The sequence below is a fragment of the Caloenas nicobarica genome, chromosome 33 (assembly GCF_036013445.1).
Source record: "Caloenas nicobarica isolate bCalNic1 chromosome 33, bCalNic1.hap1, whole genome shotgun sequence".
NCBI classification, from domain to species: domain Eukaryota; kingdom Metazoa; phylum Chordata; class Aves; order Columbiformes; family Columbidae; genus Caloenas; species Caloenas nicobarica.
Window position 1 is genome coordinate 435,713 of NC_088277.1, and position 26,844 is coordinate 462,556.

Consider the following 26,844-nt stretch of genomic DNA (forward strand, 5'->3'; position numbering starts at 1 on the left):
CAGGGGTACAATGCTGGCCTAAGCAGGGCAAATCCCTTCACTGAGGGCAATGCAAGCAGGGCCTTAATAAGAGTTACTGGACCGAGGCAGGCAAATCACACCATGGCCTTGAGGGCACTGAGCCCAGGTGTGAATCCCTGACGGGTTAGCGAGCTTTGGGTCAGACCTGCTTTTCAGCAGTGTCCAAAGAGCCATCAGTCTTCCCAACATCTCACCTTGTCGATGAAGGAGGCGAATCTGTTGTTGAGCGTCTTGATCTGCTCCTTCTCCTCCTTGCGCACCCGCTGGATATTGGGGTCGATCTCCAGGTTCAGGGGGGTCAGGAGGCTCTGGTTGACGGTCACCTCCTGAATGCCCGTGGGGCTGAGCCCCCCACCGAAGCCTCCGTAGCCGTATCCAGAGCGAACGCTGTAGGAGCTGCCACCTCCATAGGAGATCCGCTTGTTGGAGCCGAGGTTGTAGAGGCTGGAGCTGCCAAAGCCGCCTGCCCGGCCCAAGCTGGCACCCCCTCCTAGTCCCCGGGTCGAGGAGACGGTGCTGACCCGCACTTGGCTGATCCCCGGGACGGCCGCAGAGCGAGAGCTAAAACTCACAGAGCGGGACATGGCAGCTCCAAGGGTGTTCTCGGGATCCCCCGCCCTTCGAAAGCTCCGGGCAGCTGTGCTGGAGAGCAGGGAAGTGAGTGAGCTCTCCTGCCTGCTTCTCCTTTTATCCGTTAGAAAAGCTGGGCTTGGCCCAAGGGCAAAAGAGGGATCGTTTTACTGCCTCGGAGAGCTGGGTGTGCCTGGCTGCCTTCCCACCCTCAACCTGCTGAATTGGAGTGGTGAAGGGAAGGGCCAGAGGAGGGACAGGACACACCTGGCACCGTGTCCCCCACTCAGACCTGGCTTTGTTCGCTGCTCCCTTCGTCTCTGCCACGCGTGCGGCCAAGGGACACGGAGCAGGAGCTGCTCTGGGCTCCCCGGGCAGAGCTCTAAACAGGACAGCACCCATCCCCATTTACAGGGACACGGAGCAGGGGCTGCTCCGGGCTCCCTGGGCAGAGCTCTAAACAGGACAGCACCCATCCCCATTTATAGGGACACGGAGCAGGGGCTGCTCTGGGCTCCCTGGGCAGAGCTCTAAACAGGACAGCACCCATCCCCATTTATAGGGACACGGAGCAGGAGCTGCTCTGGGCTCCCCGGGCAGAGCTCTAAACAGGACAGCACCCATCCCCATTTATAGGGACACAGAGCAGGGGCTGCTCTGGACTCCCCGGGCAGAGCTCTAAACAGGACAGCACCCATCCCCATTTATAGGGACACGGAGCAGGGGCTGCTCTGGGCTCCCCGGGCAGAGCTCTAAACAGGACAGCACCCATCCCCGTCTATGTGAGGCTTCTCCATCCTCGCCCCGTGCCTAAAAAGATGTTGAAATGAGAAGAGGGGGAATTGGCATCAATCTTTAATGCTGAGCAGGCAGCTCCCCTGTGCAACAGCAGAAAGGAGATACAGGGTCTCAGCTTAGCACTAGGTCTGGCCTAGTTTAATATGAACCCAAGCCAGTCACAGCCCTGGGGACACAGCCCGTCCTCTGGCTGCAGCACCCAGCGAGCCTGTGCCAAGCAGGGGACAAAGGTGGCAGGTGAGATGCCACAGCTGCCCATCCCCGGACACCACGGTTTTACCATCTCTCTTCTGTCGTTGCTAAAATAAAGGTGGTCTAGGTGCATTGCACCCTGCACATGGAGACATCCAATGTGCCAGCCCACACGCAAAAGCAGACAGGACAGGTTTCTGCTTAAATTTCTGGGTTCCTATGCAGAAGCAGCAGAGATAAATATTAGTTTTATGGGCTTTCCACATGTTCAAATAGCCTTGGAGGGATAGATCTCTTTACTATCAGGTTGTAAATCCTCTGTGAGATTTCAAAGTCTGGCCTGAACGTGTCACGCTCCAGCTCTTCCCCTCGTTGGGACAGCAAGATAGCGCTGGCCGCATATTCTGGCCACAGCCCACTCAAAATATGCACTTCCTTCTTTGCGGGGAGAATACGAGTTGGCTGGAGATGCCAGCTACAAAAAGGAAATTCTCTCTTTGAAGGAGGGAGAGGGGGAGATTGAGCCAGACGGAGGCACACGAGGCAAGATTCCTCCTTGCCCTGCAAGCGGCCTGGGCTTTCACCAGCAAAAAACAAATAATCCACTGAGTGCAAAGCAAACTTGCGCATTATGCACACCCAGCTATACCTGACCTGATGGACAGGGTTCGTTTAAGCTCTACATAACTAACAACCCAGCGGAAGCCTCCAGCTGCTTTCCACAGCTCCAGGTCCTTCCGAGTTCCCAGAGATGTGCTGCTTGCTTGCAACAGCGCTGGGTTGTCTCGCGAAGAGACAAATTGACTCTGAAAGTGTCATTTAGAGTCCAACAGTCAGGCAATAGTAACTCCCACCACAGCGAGCCCCGGCTGCTGGGTTTTACCAGGCAGCATTCCAGCCTCAGCTCCTCTCTATCAGCACACTGGGATTTTTGGCACAACACAACGTGCAGCCCAGGCCGGTCAAATCCAATCCTGCCGTCAGATAAACAGCAAAGGCAAAGCTGCTTTCGGCAGCAGAAACTCCAGTTCAGCAGTAAGAGAACCAAACTTCACCCTGCTTTGTGCTATCAAGGGCTAGATCGATGAAAAGCCATTTTCTAATCTTAATTACTGTCGTGCGGCAACACTGATTTTAGGTACGGATGAGTCTGTCTCCCATTCAAAGTTCAAGCTTGCTTTGCTGTGCCTTAGCAACCAGCCAGCACAGGAGACTCGGGAAAAGCTCATTTACCTTCCTGCTAACGCTCCCCAGCCCATTTAGAGCCCATCCTGCAAAGTGATCATTCTCCAATTAATCTGGTTTCAAGTCAGGCTAAGCCAGAGTCAAATCCAGAGGTGCACGGAGCAGAGTTTGCTTGTGTTGTTAGGACGCCATGGTAACCCGGTGGAGTTTCACAACCGCACGGACCGGTAAATGCTTCCAAGCCCATGCGAATGACCCCCAGGGATTCAGGTTTGGTGACAATATGTTATGGAATTGAGCGGTTGAACACCCCCATCCCCTTGGGGAAGCAGAGGCTTTGACGGCGCAGCTGCCGCGCTCAGTGTCACGACGAGGCGGCCCAGTCCCTGCGCACCCAGGGACAGCCAACGGAGTCACAAATGATAAATCCTCCCATAAGCATCGAGAAAATGAACCAAACTCTCAATTCGAGCCCAAAAAGCACCAAAACAAAAACAAAAATTTAGAAATCAAACATGACTGCACGCTAATGGAAGAGGAAGAAATCTTTGCAGGCGAGCAAAATTGTGTGCTAAGAACATGTCCTGGTGGGGCTGGATGTGGGGCTGCCTGCACATCCCCAGGGCTGTCCCTGTTCAGAACGCGATGTTTGCACTGAAAGCCCTGGAGCAGGGAGCGCCCTTCGGTGCTGTGTTTGCACAGCGCAGCCCTCGGTTGAGATTACTGCTCCAAAGTGCTTCAGTGCTGAGTCATAAATTAATTAGTGTCCTAACAACAAGGAGTGTTTTGGTGGTCTCATGATTGGGGTACTGCAACAGCTCAACAGGGCCCTCGTGGGGCTGTGACAGTGACACTGTCACACTGTTGTTCTTGTTAACAACACCCAAAAGCGACGCCAACGCAGCGGCACCTGCACCGACACCTGCAGCCATGAAACCCCCGCGCTGCGATCAGGATCTAAGTAGCCTCATTAATAAACATTTCCAGCTCATTTTCCTGCGAATGCAGAGGGGTTGCTGCAGGGGGAACCTGCTCTCTCGCTGTCCCAAGTGCAGGCACCGTGTGTCAACAACCTGGAGCAGGACTGAGCCCTGTTGGGATGAGGTGGATATTTATTGGGAAGTTTTATTGATTTGTTTAGTCCTACACTTTTACATCACTCGGGCTATAAAGCTCAATATAACGAGGCAGCTCTGCAGCGCAGTGTCTCGGCGACAGGAAAGTGGCTTTTCCGGAGCGTCGCCACCCTCTTAGTCCTACACTGCATCAGCTGAAAGGGCTGAAATCCTCACATCTTCCATAACCAAGTGGCTTTTCTGAGGAGTTAAAATGACTCCTGTGGCCTCCCTCTGCTCCAGTGCCCTTGGCACATGGAACCGTATTGTTTGTGCTGCAACTTCACGCGGTTTTACAGGTGGAAGCTGCATTTTGCTCCCCACCCCAGCAGCCCCACAGCTGCGACAGCCCCAGCCCTCAGTGCTGGAGGCTGGTAGGACGCGTTTTACCTCAACTACGCCGTATCTCCCAGCTACACCTCTGCTTTCTGCAACGAAGCAGAGCAGCCTCAGTGTTAAAGGGGGCATCACGGGAGCAGGAACAGCTGCAGGCAGCTCTTCCGAGGTGGCAGAGCCAGCTCTGCGTCCACGACAAGGCTTTCAGCAAGCTCCAGGAGCCGCGTCTCGCCCTCCCTGCTCCTGCGGAAACCACCGCTGAGAAGCATCTCGGGCTCGCAACGGGCCGCGCTTGTTAGCTGAAACTCAAAAAGAACGGTCTAAAGGCCGAGGTGTTCAGGGAACAGCACGAAACCACTCGCCAGCACCTCCAGGAGCAGCCCGCACCCCAAGGAGCTGCTGCCGCTGGAGTCTCCCCCCTCCATCATTTTCCAGCTCCCCCGCCCTGTGGCTCGAGCCCCACGTGCCCCCATCCTGTTTGCAGAAGGAGCGGGAACCTCTGGACGTTGCCATGAGCTCCCGGACAAACAAACTGACCCAGCCCACGGGGATCCTTCCCGGGGACGCGGCGTGTGGCACCGGCTGGTTGGAAAACCTCCCCGCACCTGACGCACGGCACAGGCATTCCAGCTGTGGACGTCCTCCCTCTCCAGCCTCTGCTCCATGCACCAAAAGCTGCTTTCTTTCCCCTTTCTCCCAAATTACAAGATGTTATGATTACAAGAAATCATGAAGGAATAACTATAAATATAGTCATAATTATGTATAATCATAATTACCCGGATAATTTTTACATGAAAGTTGAGACTCACTCCCACAGCTGAAGCCTTAAGGAAAAACAAACAAACAAATTAAACCACTCCGGTTCTCAGAGCAGAGGCGAAACTGCCAGCACTGTAACGCTGGGCTCCGTGGTTCTGGAAACGGCACGTCTGGGAAGAGAACGGACCGTCCACGTTCTGCCCCCACAGAATCACCGCGGATTTTGAGTCCTGCTCACTGGATCTGTTGGTCTGTTTGAGCTCCCAACAGCTGATCTGGTCTCACCTCTGCGGACACGCACGCGGCACAGAGCGGGTGAGCCGGCTCCGATCAGAGTCCATCTATCTCCAGCCCATAATTCATGCTGGCCAGCCCCAAAACACAGCGAAATTATACAGTGATCCTTCCACAGGCCACATTTCTCCAGCCAGGACCTGCTAAACCCTTCCTGAGTTGGAGGCTGCACCTTGACCAGCGCGTTTAACCGCGGCTGATGGTCCTTTCTCCCCACAACTGATCCGCTCCCCGGTTAAACTCATCCCCGCTCGCTCCAGCCCGCGCCAAGGAGATCGCACGTGGCGCGAGATCTTCCTTGATCCTCTTTTAATGAACTCCATGCAAACTCAAGTGCCCCATTCAGAGCTGATGGAAACCGGGAGGTCGTTTCACTGCAGTCAAGGAAACACCATCGGTTTACAGAAGCTGAAATAAAACCAGTGCAAGAGAACGCGGCCTGATTACAGGAGTCTGCGGGTCTGACTCATGCCCAGATTAAAGGATAATGCCCCAAAGTGAATGGAGCAAGGCCGGGGAGAGCTGATCTCACAGTCATTGACGAGAAATGCTCTTATCAAATTGCGTCTCATCTGACACAGCTCGGGCAGAGTTAATGGCACGATGCCACTTGACATCAACTGATCGTCCACCTCCAAGGCGGGCGGGATTAAGGTCTTGCTTCCCCCCAAATACTCAGCATCCAACACGGCACTCATCTAATTCACCCGCGTTTGTACAGCACAACGTAACCATATACCGGGACTGGGTTTCTTAACCGCTACCCCGACACAAAGAGCCACCTTCACCCTGGGGACCAAAACTGCTCCGCAACCTCTGTCCCCAGTTACGAATTCCGAGATCTGCAAAATCAAAGCTGTCCAAACAGATCTCTTGCCCAAGAGATGCTCCTACGGAAGAAAAATAACGAAGAAAAACACAGAACTGCATGTGGTGGTTTGGAGATAAACTGTCCTGCCGGCAGGAAGTAGGTGGGAGAGGCAGGAGGAAAACAAACCCGTGTCACCTCCCTCGGCACGGAGCAACACGTCACCAAACGTGGTTGTGAAGATTCCATTGAGTCTTCAGGCCATTGGATTGCAAAAACTCCATCAGATGCAGCGTAAAGTGCCCTCCTGCTCCAGGGTGGTTTGGACCAGCCCGAGTTTCCAGGGACGGTTTCTCCTGGACAAGCAGCAGGGATGTCCAGGGATGTTTTCCGTGTGCAACTGCAGGAATTTAACACGTTCAACTTGTAAAAATGGGAGTTTGCAGGATCCACTCAAAACAGCTCAACCTGTGAATACAGGGACTATTTTGTGAAAGGCAGAGAAGCAAAAAAAGCAAAGGCAGAGGGGCTAAAACAAAGAGGTGCAGGACCAATCCCAGGTGAGTCATCGTCAGGAGAAGAGACGGGCAAAAATATTCAAATGATTAATTTGTTACAAGTATTTTATTACAGCTATAATCACCAAGCTGAGATTGTTATCTCTGCTTACAGAGGGGCCAGTTCAGCTCTCAGAGAGAAAAGGGGTTTTTTCCTACAGTTGCAAACACGGGAAATACAGAAACAAGGAGAATCTCGCTCCCAGGATCTGGGCTTCAGGCATTCCCACCAGGCAGGTATTTGATCTCAGCATTTACACCTCAGCCACAAGACACATTGATCCAGCCCCCAGCTTTTAACCCAAATACGACAGAGTCGGAAGCTTCCAAATGAAAAGCCAAAGGAAGGCGCAACCCCCCGCTTTCCTCTGCTCTTCTCCCAGCTCGGGCCGTGGTATCGGGTTTTACAGCGTGAGCAAAGGGCGAGATTGCGGCCCTGGAGCCGCCGGGGAGCCGAGCCCTGGGCGTGTGTCCAGCACAATCAATACATTCAATGATGGCAATCATCATTACAATTATAATTATCTTGCACCTGCCCACACTGCCTATGACATGAATGATGCTTTCCAGGTGCGTGGGAGGGGAGGGGACGATCAGGCCCAGCTGCTCAGAGCCGCCTCCTCCAGCCCCGGCGGCCAGCAGCCCCCAGCAGCCCCCAGCGCCACCTCCCTTTGCGGTGGGTTTCCATGAGGACACCGTGGATGGAGAGCGGCCTGGAGGAAAAGGAGAACAGAAAAAGTTAGGGCCAAGGGCGAGAAGCGCTCTCCATCACGCTGAGGGTGCTCCTCGGTGCCGGGAAAGAGCTTTTCCCGGTATATAAAAAAAGAAAAAAAAAAAAAAAGCATCAGGGCCCTTCAAAGCAGGACAGAGCTTCCAGTTTACTGTGAGCACCAGGAATGAACCAATCGTGCAGAATTTAACCCCAGGAGTTAAAAAAAAATCAGGATGAATCAGATCTGGTGGCAGATTTACGAGGGATTACAGGCTCACTCCTGGGCTTAGTGCTGGCGCGGCCCTGACACACGCACACACGCGGGGTCCCCGGGCACACACGGCACGGCACACGCGGCCCGGCCGCACCGCGGCATCGCCGGCCCCGCGGAGCCGGGATGAGCGAAGCGAGCGGGCGATTCCTCCCCTCGCCTCGAGGTGCCGACTTGGGCCGGCGCCCGCTGCGTGCTCCCAACCCGCCGAGCCGCGCTGCGGGGCATGGTGTTCGCTGCCAAACGTTTCCCTCGCAGACACGTCGGGACGGCAAACGGCTCCCGACCGCAGGCCTGTGCTGCTCGGAGGAGGCTGCAGGAGTTCACCGCTCCCCGGGGGTAAATCCAGAGCCAAAACCACCGACACGGTCCCTGTGCCGTCATTCAGCTCCTGCACCGCTCCGCCGGGTTGCGGCGTTTGGGAAGCAGGCGGCACGACCAAGCGCCCCAGGAAAGCTGCGCCGAGGTGTAGGCACGGCCCGGCTTTGCATTTATTCCAGAAAGGTGGCATAAGGTGAAAAGCGGGAGACTGAGATCCAAGTCACGTAAGCGGCCAGGAAAAAAAAATAAAATAAACTCAGACCTTTTGCCTGATGATTTGGGCACGGGGAAAGCACGGGGACGAGCACCTGAAGTGAGGGGACACGGGGGCTCCGGTTCTGCGGCACAAGAAACTCCCACCCTGATCTCTGGGGGATCCCGCAGCAACTCGTCCGTCCGTTTGTCCTGCATCAAGCAGCGACGCCGTCCCCTTCTCCCATTGCCACCCTCACCATGTCCCTGCTCCTGGTTTGTGGCTCCCACCTGGTGACACATCCCCATCCTCACAAAGGAAAAACGCACCCAGAGATGTCCCATCTCGCCTCACGTGCCATCCCCTGAATGTCTGGGCTCACTCCCGCTATGCTCATTTTAGGAGAGACGCCGCTGCAGGCTGGGACTGCTCTGATCAGCCGCTAATCCCCATCTCGGGGCAAAACCATCTGTTTCTGCCATTCCCAAACATCCACCTTCTAACAACCACTTCAACGTCATTGGTCTTTTTTCCCACCCCAAAAAAGCTCCCAGTGTATTTTAGCCACAGAAACTGCACGTTGCAAACCAGGTAGACGGTCTCATAAATATCCATGCAACCAACCTCAATAAGAGCGAAAGGTTCGAAGTGCCCACTGAAACACAATACATCATTATTTCTGCTGCGAACCACGTGAGAATGACACACAATGCAGAAACAAAACGCCTAATTAAAAGTGACACAAGAGCGCAGAGGCAGATCCTAATCGGGTGCTGTCAGAACACAATGAAGTCATTTGCTTGGCTGTGGGTTGAGAAACACCGAGCAGTTAATCCGCACACTATGTGCGCCTCATTTATGCTCTTTTCATGAGATGTTGAGAAAGGAGAAGCCATCTGCCAGAGTAACAGGACAGGTTATTAGAAATAAACATTAATAGGAAGGGAACTGAAAACCTTCAGGCTCCCAGCACAGCTCGTGGGGGCTGACATGAGGATGAGCGGGGACGAGGGACGTTCACAGACTCCAGGACAGCCTTCAGGTGAGGAAATCAAGCAGCGGTTTCGAAGATGAAAGGAGGGAAGAGCCTGCAGCTCCCAGCAGAAACAACTGATGTCACCAGCACTTCATTAGTCCTACTTATTTCATTTTTTTTTTTTCCCAATACTGACATTTCCTGGAAACCACGTGAGCAAAAGCGTAGCAGATGGGTTGGAAACCATCCTGAGTGTGAAGCACATGTGGACACGTCCCGTCCTGCCTTCCAAACCCTTCTATAAATTCTTTGCGAGTGATGCCTGGTTTGGGGGAAGCGATTTCGATGGCAGCAGAGCTTGGGCTGCTCACCGTTCCACCCGAAAGTCAAAGAGGAGGAGAGGGGCTGGCAGGAGGGGGATGTGGATGGCTCTGGGCAAGCAAACACCTCTCCTGCCACAGGATAAGGGCCCGCAGCCAAATTTGTCAACAGCAAAGCAAACATTTAACAAAATAGGCCGTCGTCTTCTTTTCTTTTTAAACTCGAAGTGAACTCGGTGACCGAACCTCTGGAAGCAGGAACCTGCAGCTGCTCTGCCTGGTCCTACCTGTGGCCACAGTATCAGCCATTCCCCTGCGATGCGTCACTCGCTCAACACGCTTAGCTCCCGCTCCAGACGCTCCTCGCGTGCCTGATGAGGCTGAAATACGTCCTGCTGATGTTTAAATAAGTCCTGCTGACCCGCTCATTACCTCCGAGGCTCTCTGCATCCCTCAGCCCCGTCTCTGTCTTGCTTAACCTTAATCATTCAGATTCCTCGGGGCAAATGCTGATTCCTTGTTTATGCTTCATACATTACCCATTCTTAATAAACAGCAATTACTTACGGAACCTTGATAAATAAATTATTCTACTATGCATACATATACTGAGCCAATAACCCCAAAAGGTGATTTTCCAGATGGCCGGAACAAAGCGTCACGTATCAAGGGACGGGCGACAAGACTCTCTTGGTTTGTCTGCAAAAGTTTAAGCACCCTCAAGCCACCCCGTGCCCATCCCCTCACCTCAACTTACACCCAACCTAACCGCAAACCCAAAGCAAAATCTTGTCTTGCTCCAGACGTTCCCAGAATGGGAGAACCCCAGAGCACTCGGCGTCTTTGGATGGCGACGACTCCGTCCGAACGGATCAGGGTCAAGCTAGACCAGGCTGCAAGGCCACAGCAGTTTAGCCGGAGGTGACCGGACCTTTCGTCACATTCTCCAGAGCCTTCCCTACCACGTTACCACCTTCCTCTCGTCCCCAGCCTTCTTCAGCTTGTTCTGCTGTGGAGCCAAGATGGCTGGTGCCAAATCTTAAAGCCCAGTTCTGGAGAGCAGCCCATTCCCAGTTGAACCAAATACCTGGCCAAGGAGGAACATCGAGAACATCAGCAGGAAAGGAAGGGAAGGGAAGGAACTCCCTGACTTAGCACCGCCTCTCCCATCGGGCAGGGAAGGCAGCAAGGGAGAGAAACACGTCGCGAGGCTTTGGCTGCCATTGCGTGAAGCAGCTCTTCTTTCTCCATCCCTGAAAAGACAGCGCAGGGTGACACGTTTCTGCACCTACGATACCAAAGAGCGGTTTTACTCCCACACCAGATTGCTGGGCATCGCCATGGGCCCAGCACCATGAGCACCAGTGTCTGCCCTGAGCTCTCACCCAAGCGTTAAGGGCAGTTTTAATCCTAAACTGTCATCCTCCTGCATCTTTCTTTGGCAGAATGATGCTGTCCCCACCTTCAGCACCCAACAGAGGGGATGTGGGATATAGGACACGGTGCTACGCAGGAGCTGGGACTCAAAAGGCACCAAGCAACGTGTCACAATTAGATCTGGTCACCAAGAGGGGTTTTTTGTGCCATTCTGCACTGGGAGATGCCATTTCAGCCAAACTGGACATCCTCACAGGCTGGATCCAGCGTTAAATGTTTCATTTCAAGGGGGAAAAAAAAAAAAAAAAAAAAAGAGAGAGAAAGAACTGATACTTGGAGGAGGGAGCGACGCTCGGGAAGGTGCAGTTGCCGATGTGATGACCAGCAGGGCTCTCGCTGCAGCAGCGCTTCTTCCTGGGGTCTTGCAAATCGTAATCGCGCAATATCCAGCCTAGTTTGGTGCAGAAATCCCAGCCGCTGCTGAACTGAACCTGCCTAATCCCACCTCTGTCTCCTGCCCTCCGGAGCCATCACAACTGCCCTGGGTACCAGATGGAGCTGAAAACCCGCCAGGCGACCCTGTGACCCGATGCTAATCAGGAGCACCGATGCGCCTGCAACCACAAAGCCGCAAACGAGCAGCCCACGATGAGGCAGATAGACTCACCTCACCTCGCAAGAGCCCTGAGCCTTGTTATCTCCCAGCTGCAGGGTTTTGTTTTAATCCTTAAAATAAACTGTCAGGATTAAATGGGAAAGTCCTGACAAGGATCCGTTGAGCAAGGGATTTGGTATTCAAGTGGATCATCAGGGGAAACATTTTCCCTGGAAGAAGTGTTTGGGTAAGACGTGATAGCCCACTGTTGGGGGCAAAATATTGAAAATACGCTTGGAGAAGAGGTTAACCCTACTGGAATGGGTCACCTTCCTTCTGAAGTCCTTCTCAAGACAAACTCCCACATCATCAGGTATGTTTCTGGTGGAAGCAGGTCTGGGACAGACCCAAACCTTCTCTCCCTTCACCTGGCAGTTCCCAGCTTGTCTTCCAACGTGGGGCAGAACCAGCCTGTCAAACAGCAGCTTTCCCACAAAATGGAAATTCTCAATTTTGGCCAGGGAAGATCATGCCCTTTCCTGAGAAAACTCAAACACAACGAAGAGGCACAAACAGGTGCTTTTCTGTCCTGAGTTTTCTCACGAGAAACTGCGTTGAAGCAGGAAAACGCTTTCCAGAAGGCCATGTCCAACACTGATTTATACCCAGGCCCAAACAGGTCTTTAAGGGTGTGCCACCCGAGCAGCCCACAATTCATTAAAAGACGGCGGTTTTTGGTGTCTCCAGCCCCGGCTTTTAAAGGGTTCCAAGGAGCGGGAGTGCGGCGGTCAAGGCTGGGCTGGGCCACTCTGCAGACCCAACCGGGTGTCCAGTGCTTCCCAAGGGCTCCGCTGCTGCCAGACCAGACGACTCGATAACCTCAGGACTCTGTCCCCACACCCAGGGTCTCAAGCCCGGCCGCGTTGGCCCTCAGACACCCAGAGCACCAGGAGCTTCCGTCACGTGCCTGTGCAGCCAGAGGAAGACCAGGGCACCTCTAAGCATTATGAGCTTGAGATACTTTTCTAAACTCCTACCCTTAGCCAAATCAGATTCTTTATGATTTTAAACACTCGCCCACCAAAAAAAATGATTAAAAATCACAATTCTTTCCTGCAGATTTTGGCTGGAAAGCAGCCAGGGGCTGAACCCGGGCTCCGTGCGCCAAGTCCCGGAGCAGCAGCCGTGCTCGGAGCCGTCCTGCCGCAGCCCAGCACCTCTGATTCCTTTCTTCACCATTTAAGGATGAGGAAAGCAGCCGCTTGGGGCCCGGCGAATTACCTGGGAGTGATTTGTTTTTGCTGCCTATGCCCTCACCACACAAACAAGCTCCTGAAGAAAGGAGGGTACAGAGAGAGGAGGGAAAAAAAAAAAAATAAAAAGCCAACAGGTTGATCTGGATTACATCAACGGTTACACCCTCCTCCGTTTAATGAACATAGGAGAACAGGTGCTTGTAATTCATTAGCCAACCCACGAGCTGAGGAGACAGGAATCAAGCCGTCCAAACTCCTCCGTGTGCCACTACTCTCCTTCCCTTTGAGGCGGCAGCAGCAAAACTCCATCTCTTTTTTTTCCTTCCTCCCCTTTTCCCTCCCTTCTCCTCCCCTCCAGCTGCAGAGCCACAGCCGAGCATGACTAACCCTTGCAAAGCCTTCAGCAGTGGCTCCCTCTCCTCCTGGGAGGTGGCGGGGAAGATGAGCAGAGGCAAAGCAGCCGGCACGTCCCCGGATCGCCTGGGCAGCCTCAACGGCATGGCCGGCAACGGCTACGGCGACGGTGGGTACCGCTGCTCCTACCCCTCCTTCTCCATCGACAGCAGGCTCCTGGCACCCGTGCACCTCGACCTCGACCCCGACTTCCAAGCCGTGCGGCAGCAGGAGAAAGAGGACATCAAGCTGCTCAACAACCAGTTCGTGACCCTGATTGAGAAGGTAAGGTGAGCTGCTGAGCACCACAGGGCCGGGGATGGTGGTGGGGACACAGACACTACCCAGTCTCTCGGGAGGCCTTCAGCTACCCATTGCCAGGCTCGTTACCTAATTAGTTATTCCTTCAGTGCTATCTGTTTTCACAAGAGCTAGCATCATCTCTAGGTGAAGCCGGGCCGCATCCGCGGTCAGCGGCATCAGGCAGCCCCTGCAGCTCCTTCGCTGCGCCTGTCACCCCCGTGTCCCTGGGGACGACAGCAGCGCAGCCCTCAGGGACACTGCTCCACCCGAGCGGTGACAGCAGGGCCATAGAGCAGGGGACAGACAGCCATGGGCGCTGATGCCGAGCAAGGCAGCAGCTCAAATTCTTCTTCGAGCGCTCGAGAGAGCTGGAAATTCAGCTCCAGAGCAACGGGGTGGGCAAGGGAGACCCCCCGCCCACCTCCCTGCGCTGGGGTTTTCAGCGCGTCGGGTTGTGTGCGGAGCCAAGAAAGTGTCGCTTTCATCTCTTAAGATCCATGAGAAGGCAGAAGGTTTTCTCAAAGGAAAACAACTCCTCCAGCCGAGGCAGGTTCCTGCAGAGCCCTGGTGCTCTGTAAACAGATGGTAATCTTGCAGGATTGCTTCACTGCCGTCTACAATACCAGCACCCAACGCCAAGCTACTATGGCTTGGGAGGGTTTTTTATTTTAACTCTACCTCTCTGAGGACCTGAATTCACACTGGGAAGAAGAAGGGTGTGGGAATCATCTCCCAGAGCATCTATCCAAATGGAACAGTTGTGAACCAACCACACCTGCGTGTGCAAACAGGCGTGCGGCGGTACCGGGGGCTGGCCCGGGATGGGGGGCACGGCCGCCTCCACGTCCGTGGCTTTGCCAAGCGCAGATCTTGGCAATGTGACTTTGGGGGAGGAAATCACCCAGGCGGGTTGTGTCCCACGTGCTGCAGGACCGGCCCTTTGACTGTCCGAATCGGGGTTTGTGTGGATGTCAGAACCCAGACCCCAGCAGAAAGGACGGGGGACAAGACCACGCAGTGACAACACGTACGTGAGCCAGGCCACGTGCTCCAGCCTGTTCCGTGCAGAAGAGAGAGAGCATCCAGGTCTCCTGATAAAGCCAAGCGGGTGGCCGGCTGATAAGAGTGCACTGCAGGGCCTGATGGACAGAAGATACGAACACCCCACCTCAGCCGGGTGGCTTCGGCTTCAGCGTTAGCAACTCCTGCGTTTCGCTTTGAAGGCTGCAGCTTCAAGTGGTATGTCAAGCAGCGAACTTCGGCCACCTGCCTCAGGCCCTCATTCCAGAGGAGAGTAATGACACTTCCCTGCCAAAGAGAACTCGTCTTTTTAATCAGGAATTCAGATGGTCTCAAGCCTGAGCGGCTAATTCCTCAGATAATTGACCACACGAACTTGAGGAGTTTGCTGCTGACGGTTTGCCAGCAGGCTGTTCCACATCTGCTAGGATGTATTTTCCAGCCAGAGATGTCCAGGTGGAAGATGGGGAACAGCCAAGTGATGGAGCCCGCGTCTGAAGCCCTTCCTTTAGCCTGGGCACCGCGCAGGCCTCCGAGCACCAAGCTCAACTCAGTTTTTCAGTGTTCAGGCACAACTTTCCAGGAAATGTGGCCAGATCTGGGTCATTCTGCTGCAAAACTCATGCTAAAAAACTATGCAAGGAAGAATTTCTGCTAAGAGGGACGCTGGGTAAGAAAACAAGAAGTAAGCAGGTCAGCCCTGTTGATGGGTTTGGTTTGGGAACAGGAAAGAGACTGAAGAGCTAGTGAGGGGAAAAAGAAGAGCAACTAAGGATTAGGAGCAAGGTCAGGAGCTGAGACTTCGAGGGTCACGGATGGACTCAGAGCACCGGCAGGACGTTAAAGATCACAGCAGAAGGTCAATGTCCGATAGCAACGGCACTGCAGCACTCGCCGTGCAGGGCGCAGCGTCAGCGCCGGATCATCTCTGTGACAGAGCACGGGACACGGTCGGAGGCAACTCACAGATCACCAGCCAAAATGTGGCCGAAGGAGCCTGGTTTTGTTCACAGAGCAATAAGAGTAGCAATTACATAATTAATTGAAGTGAGCCAAGAGCTTTGAAGAGGGAAACTGTTAAACACTGAGCATTACTGTTAAGATTGGGAATATTAGGAAAGAAAAGTGCTGGATTCAAACGGCGGGTGGCTGGAAATGCAGCGTATCCTCTCTCAAGCAGACAGGCACACACACAGAGGCCTCATCAGGAGCCTGTAATTATTTTTGCTTATTCTCTAGAGTTCCCATAGGCCTTGTCTCTGTTGCTTTGCAATACAAACCAGGAGTCTGATTCACTACGTAAACTTCACCATGGTGTAGTCCTACAGATGTGAGAGGAGTTGCCTTGGTGCGGGTAGTCAATCAGATTGCCATTCGCCCTGGACACACGCGGGTCACCTGTGGTGGATTTTCAGCCTTTACATCAATATGTTTTGAGGCAAAGGGGACCAGCATTGAACAGTTCTGATTTTTCAGTGACTTAATAACAGACGGTCATTCGTTTTGATGAGAACATGCTCTAGCAAGAAATGAATAAGGTGGCAATGTGTAAAACCTTTAGAAGTCCCTATAACCCTCCATCCTTCAGGAGCTGGCCGGTCCTCACCTGCTGATTCTCCAGGAGCTGCCAGCTTTGCTGCCAGTGTCACTGACACCTCTGAAACTTCTCCTGCAGGTCCAGTCCTTGGAGCAACAGAACAAGATCCTGACGACAAGGTGGAACTTCTTGAAGGACCAGGACAATTCCGAGTCCGAGTCGGACATGAAGGCCATCTACGATCAGTACATGAGCAAAATGAATCAAGAGATGAAGGCGCTCAACTACGAGCAGGAAACCCTCGAGTCGGAGCTGACGAAGGTCCTGAGCACCATGGATAACTTCCGAAGCAAGTAGGTGTCTGGCCTGGCTGGAACGCGTTTGAAAGGTATCGGTTAAGCGGTGTGCACAGAGCAGAGTGGGGTTGATTTAACACAGACATCTTGTTATTCCCAGGCACAAATTCCTAGTTTGGTGCACACAAAACTGTGTATTTGAGAAGTTAGCATCCTAGCCTCTTCCTGATTAACTAGAGATGAAAGAAAACCCATAAAAAGCAAATACCAAAGAGTGCTGGGCATCTGAGAAATTCCTCAGGTCAGAGGGCAGCTCTGGGGAACAGTATTATCAGGAACAACAGGCACTAAAACAGAGAAATATTTATTCTCCACAGTGTTATCACAAGCCAGAACACTCTCTCCAAATCATTTTATGGATCTAGGCTGCTTAGTATTAACAAGCATCCCTTCCTTTCCCCCTGCACCCCACAACATTTAATGCAAAGCTCTGCTTTGACCAAAAGAGTCAGACTTTTACCCAGAAAACCTCTTGACAGAAAATATTGAGTCAGCTGAAAGGTGAAGGGAGGACCTGCTGCCACGTGCTTATCGCTGCTTTTGCCAAGAGCTTGGAGATCTTCAGATAGGAGCATTTGAGATGTGCCATGCCTCATTCAAGAAGACAATGCTTTTCTTATTATCGGTGTCATTTGCATACCGCAGACGAATCCACAATTAGATCCTTTCCCCTACAGTTACACCCAGCTGCCTACACTAAATCTCGGGAGTCTTGAACACTGATTTGTGGCACAGACCCACGTACGGGACTGTCCCTGCGCCGGCACTGAGACATCGCTGTAGTGAGAGCTCAGACCTGCTCCTGATGTACAAAATGATGCTTAAATAAAACCAGTGCCCTCTCCAGAGAATTTAGTCCAAGGATCTCAAAGCTCTTTGCAGACTTTGATTAAACCAGCTACTCAACGTGTCTGCAAATTCAGGAAAGGGCCGATACCTCCGCTTTACAGCCAGCCGTTAAATGTCTCACTCAGGTGCACAAAGCAAGCAGTTGGCAGAGCAGGAACAGGAGCTGGAGTCACAGAATCATTTTGGTTGGAAAACACCTTTAAGATCATCAAGTCTAACTGTTAACCCAGCTCAAGCTGGGAGCTGCAAGGCACAAACCCCACCGGGGAGACCTAAGCAGCAAATGGGTAAAACCACCATGTCACTGGGGGTTTCAGCATCCGAAGCCAGCGCAGGTGGATTGCTGTGACAGTGACAATTCCCTGTGCTGCTCCCAGGGCCTAGTGATTCACGGGGAGAGAACAGCTGGTTCTGCTGAGCCTTCTCCAGGCAGCGATCCAAGCCCGGCCTAACCCACGCTGGCTCTGTCGAGTCCTGCACGCCGCCTTCAAGAAGGCTGCCCCAGCCCAGTTGTTTTTCTGGAGCTAATGGTCTGCCTAAACCATGCAAATTTGGGAGGTTTCTTTTCCCAAGGGAAATTTTTTGGGGGAAGAAGAGCTAATAACTTGACTGGCAAATGTACCTGGTTACGCTCTCACCCAAGCTGCGGCACTGCAGATGGAACACGGTGACCACCGAGCAGGCTGCTGCCCAACACGCCACTTCAGTGTGCAATGCGCCTGTCCACGCCCCTCTGCGAGGCCCTAACTTGTCTGTCTCATCTATCCAGGGCCTGTTTTCCTAAAGCCATCCAGATTTAACTAGCACTTGCAGCTCCCTCTCACATTAGGTTGCATTGAGCAGCAATTCCAAATGCAGAGAAGAATGAAAGGGGACAGGGAAGGGGGCTGGAGGCAGGCGCAGGATCTCAAACCCTGCCGCTTTAGGAAGTCAAGCTAAAAATCAAATAGCTGAATAGGGATGACTGCCCAGAGGTGCACATCTGCACAAATGCTTGCTTCAGCTCCCCACACGGCCATTTGCACATGCAAAGATCCATTTGAATAAGACGACGGGGAATTTTGGCGTGTGCTGACCTACTCTGGTGTGGTACTGGGGAGACACTGCAGGAAAATACGGGGCGTGAGGCCTTCAGAGGCTCCACTTCTGAGATCCAGGGATCGCGTTCGGCAGATCTTGCCACCAGACCAGACACTCAACACCCCTCTACCTCCAACCTCTGCACTTGGTTTTCAGCTGCTTCCTGCCCCATTTCCTCACCCCACAAGAGGAAGACTAACTTAATTTTGTGCCACCAGGCTCAGATCCATCCCACCGCTATATCTTTACCCTAAAGTAGTGTTGAAGGCACATTCAGAGAGGGACACAGCCCATCTGAGATCTGGTTCACCTCTGGTTTTGCTACAGTGCCTATGGAAGGAGCCCAAGGCGACCAGACGCCTGTCTCAAGTGTGTCTTAAGTGCAGGAATTGAGATGGGATGGATTTACGCCTTCATGCATGACTGCTAGGGGATTATCTCTAAGCAGATAAATGCTGTAATGTGTTTGTGGAATGCTCCAGCCCCATGTGAATCATCTCCCGGTCCCCAGGTCCCTTCGGAGCCGTGCGGTGAGCACGTTTGGCTGGCTGGGCCTGCTCTCCTTCAGTCAGGAGCGATGTTTGTTCAAAATGCAGGGTTATGTCAGCGCCCGGCAATGCGCGAAGCTGCTTCAGCAGGCTGGGACAGCCTGGGATTGGGCTGAGCTGCAGCAAGGATGAAGGAAGAGTGGCAGGCTGTAATTAAGCTCAGTACATAGTTGCTGGCAGCATGGTTAACATTCCAGCTAAAGAGCAGAGAAACCAGACAGGTAAATCTCGTTAGCTGCCTGGCCTTATAAAGGCAGGCAAGGAAAGGGTGAGTTTAACAGCATGGGGGTACTCAAAAGGAACTGTAGAAGTGCCAAACTGTGGCGCCTGTGACCATCAGGTCCCCTCCCTGCCCTCGCTGTTCCCTCTGTCAAGGAAGCAACAGCTCCGGGGAGCTGGGGTTGATGTTTCAGGCCAGCTCCTGAGCCTGACGTACCCCCTGCCCTGCAACGCCATACCCTGCGCTGCCCTCCCAACACCTTCTCCTCTTTCTGCTCCTCAGCACAGCTCCTCTGGCTCCTAAAGGTCTGTGCAACAGCAGGGAAGGCTCTCGAGAGTGACTGAAGTGATGATGCACCAGATCACCAGAGTATGGCTGTCATTCCCAGTTTTAGGGAATCTGTTAGGAAATGCCATTTTACCTCATTCCCAAAGGTCTCAGCCTTCCCCATATCAATTTGGTGCACTCGAGGGTTTAATTTCACAGCCTAGACATGCTACATGCACATTAGCATAAGAGGAGCCTGCAGTATCGTGGACGAGCAGCGAAGCCACGACCTCCCTGTGAGCGCAACCTGCTCCGTTCCCAGCAGAAGAGCCAATGCCCCAAAGTGCATCCAGCAGCGCAGTGGGAGACACCAGACACCCACCCCATAACACTCCTGCACGGCAAACAAACCACCTGCTGCTGCTCTCACACCAGGCCCAGAACAGCCCCTTTGGCTTCCTGGTCAGAGATTGGCTTTTAGGAACACCGGAGCTGGCCGTGTGCTGCTCCCAAGGGCCACCAAGGGTTGGCATGTTCCCTAAGCTGCCGGCCACCAAGAAGTGCATTTGCCCCTGGACTCTTTGCGATCCTGGTCCTGCCTTATCAGACCTGGTTTTAAATACCTGCGGGGTTGGTTCCTCTGCTGGATATTTCACCACTAGGACTCCACCCTGTCCCGGCTGGGTTTTGATACCTTCTGCTCTGTGGGCGCTGGTTTCCACAAATTGCTTTGCCAGGTCCCGTGTTACTTCACAAACTGCACTACATTTAAGATAAGTTATGACACCAGTCCAGTATTCTTGGAATTTTCACAAGCCAGAAGTTTTCTCCCTTGAGAAGACTCTCAGACTCCAGGTATTAACTGCTGAGGATACCTGAAAAAAAAACAGAAGAGGAAGGGTTAGGGTGATAATTTAGGAGTCTTTGGGCATGCGACTGGGTTTCGCTCACCACACCCCACCTCTCCATGCCTACTCTCTCTCTGGAGCAAATGTGAGGTAACCTGAGGTTGCTTAGCCCTCCAATTAAATTAGAATTAAAGCCACCTCATCTCTACTCTCAGGCTTCTCAGCCTTCAAGAGCTCCTGGTGTTCCTGCAGAGCAGCTGGAATGTGGCAACTCGTCATCCTCCCTCTTGGACACGGTGCCCACACCTAAGAGATCTCTCTCCTTGCTGCCTAGCGCATGTCAAGGTGGTGGGACATCGTATTAAAAGCAGAAAGCTTTAATCCCAACACTTTCTGGGGCCAGCAAGGCAACCTTAAGCATCCCAGAGGCTTTCACCACGTGCAATTTCTTACTGCTTTTTTCACTCTCCTTAGGTACGAGGATGAAATTCGCCTCTGCAGTGGCATGGAATACACCTTCATGGAGCTCAAAAAGGTCAGTGGCAAGAGAAGCTTTTCCTCGGGTGGGCTCTACACCAGAGCTCAGAGAGGCAGGATGGCCCAGGCCCAGCCCGGACAGCCCTTGGCCCGCAGATGTCCCATGGGGCAGCGAGGTTTTGAGGACAGCGGGGTGGTGAAGGTGGTCACAAGCTCAAGAGGAAAAGCACAAGTGAGCCTGGGCCACTTGTGGGCACAGAAAAGCCCCAGGGCCCTCGGCAAAAGCAGCCGGGGCTCAGAGCGTGCTGCGCAGAGCTGGCTCTGCACCCCAGGACACCTCTGCTCCCCAGCATGTCATCAAATGACATCAGGGGTTGAGAAAGGCTGCAAGTTGATAAATGTGTTTGCTTTTGTTTCCTGTCGCTTGGCTACACCCTGTTCAAACATCCCGCCCCAGAAGGAGCTGCATTTGAATATCAGCTGAAATGGGAGGCTTTGTGCACAGCCTTGACATTAAAAAAAAAAAAAAAAAAAAATCTGAGGTACAGGAATGCAGGGTATTATTAGACAGAGGAAACGTTCCCCGCAAATGATCGTTATGCCTAATTGCATGTTTTCCTTGACACACTCATCAGCCAGCAAGGGCAGTTCTGGTGACTTTTGCGGATGGCATCAGAGTTTTCAATAACCTGTGCTTTTTGTGGTGAACAAAAGCTGAGTGGGTACGGACCAGCCCTGCCTGCTTCCTTCTCCACCCTGCCCCGCTGGAGACTGCCACCAAAAAACATCTGCCGAGGAGCAAGATCCACAAAGAAACAGCACGACACTTGCTGGGGGAGAGGTGGCAGCGGGAAGACAAACTATTGATTAATACACTTTCCATCTCCTCTAGGATTTAGACGTGAGCTCCTTGCACAGGACTGAGCTGGAGGTAAAACTCAGTGGGCTCCGAGAGCTGATGGAGTTGAAGAAAACCATCTATGAGCAGGTAAAAATGGAACTGGGAGAGTGGCTTTGTTACCACAACCCAATTTACTCCATTTGCAGTGGAATGAGAAGGGCACAGTCAGGTGCGGTGTCACCAGGGGGAGAAGGAAGCGGAGGCTGCAGCTCTGCAGACAAACCCAAAGGCTGCAGCGCCCGTATCTGCTCGGGGATTCCAGCCACTTACTCAGCGCCTGTGAAATGTCACCAAGCAGGCTCGGCAGTGCTTTGGGAATACTAATGATTTGTCTGATTCTTCTACCAATACAAACAACTAAGATGCTTGATAGAGGAATGTTACATTCCTTGTGGGGAAACTGAGGCACGGAGAGGCAGAAGGACCTGCATAATGTCAGAACCGCATTAGAACACATACCTTGCTGGCAACTAAGCACAAGCCTTACGTTCTCTGGAATAAGATTACTCCTGGTGCAAGGCACAGGGGTGGTTGGAAATGAGGTCCTGCTGTGAGGATCATTTCCAGGTTCCACACTGCTGTCCTGCCAGACGGCTGCACTTTTAATTTTTTTTTTAGCCATGCTTCATGCAAAGAAATTATTTTCCACCTCTCTCTCTGCCCTCTCCTCTCCACAGCTTGTTTTCAGGTGAGTCATTCTCTCGCCTGTACCTGTTGATTTGACTGACATCAACTTACAGGCACACATACCCAGTGCAAGGGCAAATAAGGAAAGTTTTGCTCCACAGCTTTGCTCGCAGCATGCTGGTATGAATCAGAAGAAAATCTCAGCCTCGATGCTCATTAATAAACCACCAGGTTCAACTTTTTTTTTTCCCCTGGCAGAGGATGCTCAAGTATTTGCTATAAAGGTGCATTTTCTCATATAGCTCTTAACCTGCCTAAAGATTAACAAAGAGGCTCAAAGATTAAACACTAGTGGGAAAAAAATACACTGATAATCCTGCTCTTTGGAAGAGCGGTGGGGTATTTTTCTGTTATTCATGAATCACCACATCAGGGTGCCCTTTGTTTCCCCAGTCAGGGGAAGGCAAGGCAAACAAGGTCCACAAATGTTTCTCTAAGAGATTAGAGTCCTCAGCACAAAAGGGAAGAACAAAACCATGGAGATGAAAGGCAGGAGATGGGGGGAGATGTGCACTGCTCTCTTTGAACACTGGTGCAAACCAGAAGCGAGTGCAGATATGGATAAGAGTGCCACCCCTGCTCAGCAGGCCGGGCCGGGGGAGCTGCCAGGCGGACGCGCTCGCCATCTGCTCAGCATCAAGTCGTGTCTTGCCGGGATACAAACCACCCCGGAGCACAGTTTCCAGGCGGGGATTAAGGGTCCTTTTCGGGTTCACTGAGGGGAGTCTGCATTCATCTCTGCTTGGCTCCTTGTCCTGACACTGGGCCTGAGGCAGCTACCAATGCGAACACCCCGGTGGGTGACACTGCAGCTTGTGTCTGCGTGTTCCTGCTCCCCCCAGCACAAGAGAGCAGCTCTGGGGAGCTGAGCAGGTCTGGATGTGTGCACAGAAGGGGCTGGTTTCTGCCTTCTTTTACCAGACACAAAGCAGACTATAACAACAGAACTGGCGGCCACAGCCTCTCTAGATAGAAGAGCTCAGCAAAGGCACTTTTCCAGCACCATTAGCCTGCAGAACTATTCACACCACCTGATTTCTTGCCCAAGACATAAATGCCCACCATCTGAATATTGATAAATATCTGATTTGCCTGGGTTCAGCTCTCTTCTGGCATGTAGCTGTTGATTACTTGGTGTCTCAGTCCTGTTCTCTCTTTGCTGTTCAGGAACTTGAGGAGCTGCTGACAGAAATTAAGGACATTTCTGTTGTACTGGGGATTGACAACACATGCAAACTTGATCTGAGCAGAATTGTGGAAGAAGTGAGGGCCCAGTACGAAGCCCTGGCTCTCCGCAGCTGGGAGGAGGCTGAAGCCCTCACCAGGAGAAAGGTATCTGAGTCCTTATCTGATTGATGCTGGGGAGAGGCAGGGAAAGAAGAGAGAGAGCAGCCTGGAAAGTACAGGAATCAGCAAGCTGTGGGGGGACAGATGGCACCTGGGAACGGAGGGAGGACCAGGGTGCTGACCCAGACCGACTCCTCCCTTGGCTGGGTACATGAGGAGTTTCTTTGTTCTAGGCTCTCCATACCATAGTGGAGAAAGACGAGGACATCTCCCAGTGGCAGCTTGGCCACCTAAGATACAAATGACCTTCCATTGGTGCCCCTTCAAACAGAAGAAAAAAATGTGATTAACCCCAAGAGACAGTGTGTGCTACACCTGGCACAGCTTCAGCCAAAGATATAACAATAAGCGCTAAATCCTTCCACAAACCCGCTGTTTTTCCCCAGTTCGGTGTTTCTCCTCCAGGACAGCGTGAATCCTCAGCGATCCCTTTGCTGCCGCAGGAGACACGTGCAGATAACCCGCAGATAACCCCCTCTTCCATCTCCCTGCAGCTCACCGAAGGCAGCACCCAGGCGGGCTCCTACGGGGGCCACCTCCTCGACAGCCGCCGGGAGATCGCTGACCTCAACATCAAGATTCAGAAGCTGAGGTCCTGCATCGTGTCCCAGAAGAGCCAGGTGAGTCCTGGGGTGGGTGACAAAGCTCTGAGGTCTGGAACTGCTCCACACCTAACGCCTCCATCCCCCTTTTCCCTCTGCAACACCAGTGCCTGTACTTGGAGGAGCACATCAAAGAAGCAGGAGAGCATGGCGAGCTGGCCCTCAAGGACGCCAAAGCCAAACTGAACAACCTCGAAGAAGCTCTACAGAAGAGCAAGGAGGACATGGCTCACCTGGTGAAGGAGTATCAGGAGCTGATGAACATCAAGCTGGCCCTGGATGTGGAGATCCTCACCTACAGGAAGCTGATGGAAGGCGAGGAAAGCAGGTGAGCTGTGTCTGGAGAGGAGACGGGGTGCAGCCAAAGCCCTCGGGAAAAAGTGGACACCCCAAGTTTGAGTCTGGTATTGAAGGTCTGGTCAAAGAACGAACAAATCCCAGCAGTCCCCACGCAGCTCAGCCCTGTTTCTTGCTCATATTCCCCAGATTGGAGGGTTCCAGCACTTCTCTAGATGCTGTTGATTGAGTGTCCATGACTCAAACACGCGCTTGGCTCTACCCGTGTGGCCCAGCTCACATGGGCCAAGCTCCAGCCCTCCACATCGCTCTATATTAATCCATGTCCTCACACTCTGTCCTTGCATTTGCAGCATGGAGCAACCAATACCCGCAATCATCAGCACCATCCACTCCAGGCCAAAGCACCGTAAGTGGTTTTTATTTGTCCAGTTTGGTGAAGCAGTGTGTGAATGAAGCGTTTCTAACCTCCCTCTTTTCATTCCCCCTGCCCCGGCAGTGTCTGCCAGCACCTTGAGAAACTCCAAGCTGTTTGCGAGAGGAACGGGCAGCGCTGAGCCCTCTAGAAGCCACAGTGACAAGGCGGTGCCACCCAAAGCAGATGCCTTCAGCAGCAGTGCCCAGCCCAAGCTCGATTCCCTGCCCACCGAGGAACACTCCTAGGAGAAACCGAGCCCCAAAGCAGAAACACGAGACTCGTTTGGCCAAACAAAGCCAAAGCACTTTCTCCTGAACTCATGCCAGCTTCCAAGAGACAAAGGATGTGAATCCTCTTCTCAGTTTGTCTTTACAACACTCCAGTTAACATCTCTGCTACCAGTTCCAAGCAGAAACCAGCCTAGGATTTGAGAGACGCTCCCACTCAACACTCATACACCATTGTCTTCCTCTCTAGGTCTGTCTGCCCAGAGGATTTGCATTCACAGCCTTTGAGATCTACCTGCAGGAAACTTGGCAGGAGGGGAAAGAATTCTTACACAAGCTTTTAACGCAGCAGCCAGAAGCCATTTTAGCAGTATTACAAACTCCTGCTCTGTTCTGTCCCTGCTCCGCGAGGTGCTGGCTGGTGTGGCTCTGGGAGGAACGCAGCAGCGACTTTCCAAACCGAGCTGCCGAAGCACCTGAGCCAGCCAGATTTGTCACATCTAGATTCACAAATCTGGCTGTACTGGGGAACCCTTGGCCACATCAGTGTGTTTAACCCATCTTACTGCCTTTTGGGTGGCTGCCCATTCCTTCCCATGCTACCAAAGCTAAAACTCCTTAAAACTTTTCCTTTCCTAAGCCAGCTCTCCAGCAGAGAGCACGCCTCACCCAAAGCCACTCCAGACCCCACACACAGCGGTGCTGGGCCCTAGAAACGGGATCCTGGGTCCCATTTCACCTCAACGAGCAGGACTTGCCTTCATATTTATTTTAACTGACAGCTTCTCCCTTACCTGGCTGACACCGGTCATATCGCACCAAAGCTGCCACACACAACTCTGTAGACGCCACGTTCCCCTGCGAGCGAGGGGGGACGTTCTGGCCTCACCGCTGGCACTGCCATGTCCCTCTTGCACAAATTAATACCCTGAGGTATTTTCCTTAACGAGGCCAAGCTCTGGCCTCAGCCACTGCCACGCCAGCTCCCGCATTTTGAGTTCCCAGGAGTTGCTGACCATCTCTTGGCACATTTCTGCTGAATGCATGGCAGCATTTCCAGGTTTCTGTAGGACAGACAACTACCACAGCATCCATGTAACCAGAACACCCGCTCTCCAGGGTTACGGCTGTTATAATAAAGTACTGAGTGTCACAGAGAAAGCATTGTATTGTTTGGTTCTTTTCCAAATTTCTTACCACAGCCCATCTGAAACAGCAGCTCTTTCCCCAGTTGCCAGCAGCTCTCTGGCTAAACTCCGGCAGCCAAATGAAGCTGAACTGGGTTTCCAGGTGATTTGTTGGGTCTGTGTCCCCAGCAAGCGGCACACGGGGGTGAGGGGCAGACACAGTGCCACTGACCAAGGCTTTGGGGAGCTCCCTGCTGGCAGAGATGGGAAAGAGGGGAGCCAGGGGTGAGCTCCCAGTCGTACGAGCTGTTCCCAGCTCAGGAGATGGCACTTTAGCTCAGAGCTTCCTCTGGAGGCAGGATCCAGCAGGGCCCTTCCACAAAAGCCCTTCCAGCTGGAGGAATGACGTGGGGTTTGTGCAAAGCTGCACGACTCCAAAGGCTGCGAGGCCCCAAAGATGACAAATGACGGCTCTGAACAGCCCGGCGTCTTCGTGAGGTGGGGCTGAGGCTCTGGGAGTGAGAAACACAGAGTTGTCCAGAATGAAACCCGAAAGGAAAGGGAGAGCTTGGGCAACCCGAATGTTCACCCTGGGGTACTGAAGGACAGGGCGGCCAGAGGTGGGCGGCCAGAGGTGGGCGGCCAGAGGTGGGCGGCCAGAGGTGGGCGGCCGTGGCCAGG

General features: G+C 53.0%; 2 protein-coding genes across 6 annotated transcripts in view; one reads left to right on the forward strand and one right to left on the reverse strand.

Annotated features, from left to right (window-relative positions):
- LOC136000627 (keratin, type II cytoskeletal cochleal) overlaps positions 1-26,844 on the reverse strand; it is a 53,369-nt gene that overhangs the window by 8,568 nt on the left and 17,957 nt on the right. The window contains exons 2-4 of one of the 5 annotated variants that reach the window (XM_065654557.1): positions 24,328-24,399; positions 19,856-20,107; positions 216-663 (exon numbers count right to left, since the gene is read on the reverse strand). In XM_065654557.1, the coding sequence (XP_065510629.1) occupies positions 216-605 (390 nt within the window). In that variant the 5' untranslated portion in view covers positions 606-663; positions 19,856-20,107; positions 24,328-24,399. Of the gene's footprint in view, positions 1-215; positions 664-19,855; positions 20,108-24,327; positions 24,600-26,844 lie in introns of those variants that run through there. The other 4 variants (XM_065654559.1, XM_065654558.1, XM_065654562.1 and 1 more) reach the window with 4 other exon arrangements.
- LOC136000632 (keratin, type II cytoskeletal 80-like) lies at positions 12,887-26,179 on the forward strand. The gene is made up of 9 exons (XM_065654567.1): positions 12,887-13,337; positions 16,051-16,265; positions 20,555-20,615; positions 21,450-21,545; positions 23,313-23,477; positions 23,987-24,112; positions 24,202-24,422; positions 24,745-24,800; positions 24,891-26,179. The coding sequence occupies exons 1-9, from the start codon at positions 13,038-13,040 to the stop codon at positions 25,052-25,054; spliced, it is 1,404 nt and encodes a 467-aa protein (XP_065510639.1). The 5' UTR covers positions 12,887-13,037; the 3' UTR covers positions 25,055-26,179.

Excerpts from the sequence above, each read along its gene's own strand:
- LOC136000632 (XM_065654567.1), top strand. The coding sequence starts at position 13,038 with ATGACTAACCCTTGCAAAGCCTTCAGCAGTGGCTCCCTCTCCTCCTGG. Across the intron at positions 24,113-24,201 it reads TCGTGTCCCAGAAGAGCCAG|TGCCTGTACTTGGAGGAGCA; the intron begins GTGAGTCCTGGG and ends CTGCAACACCAG. Across the intron at positions 24,423-24,744 it reads ATGGAAGGCGAGGAAAGCAG|CATGGAGCAACCAATACCCG; the intron begins GTGAGCTGTGTC and ends TTGCATTTGCAG.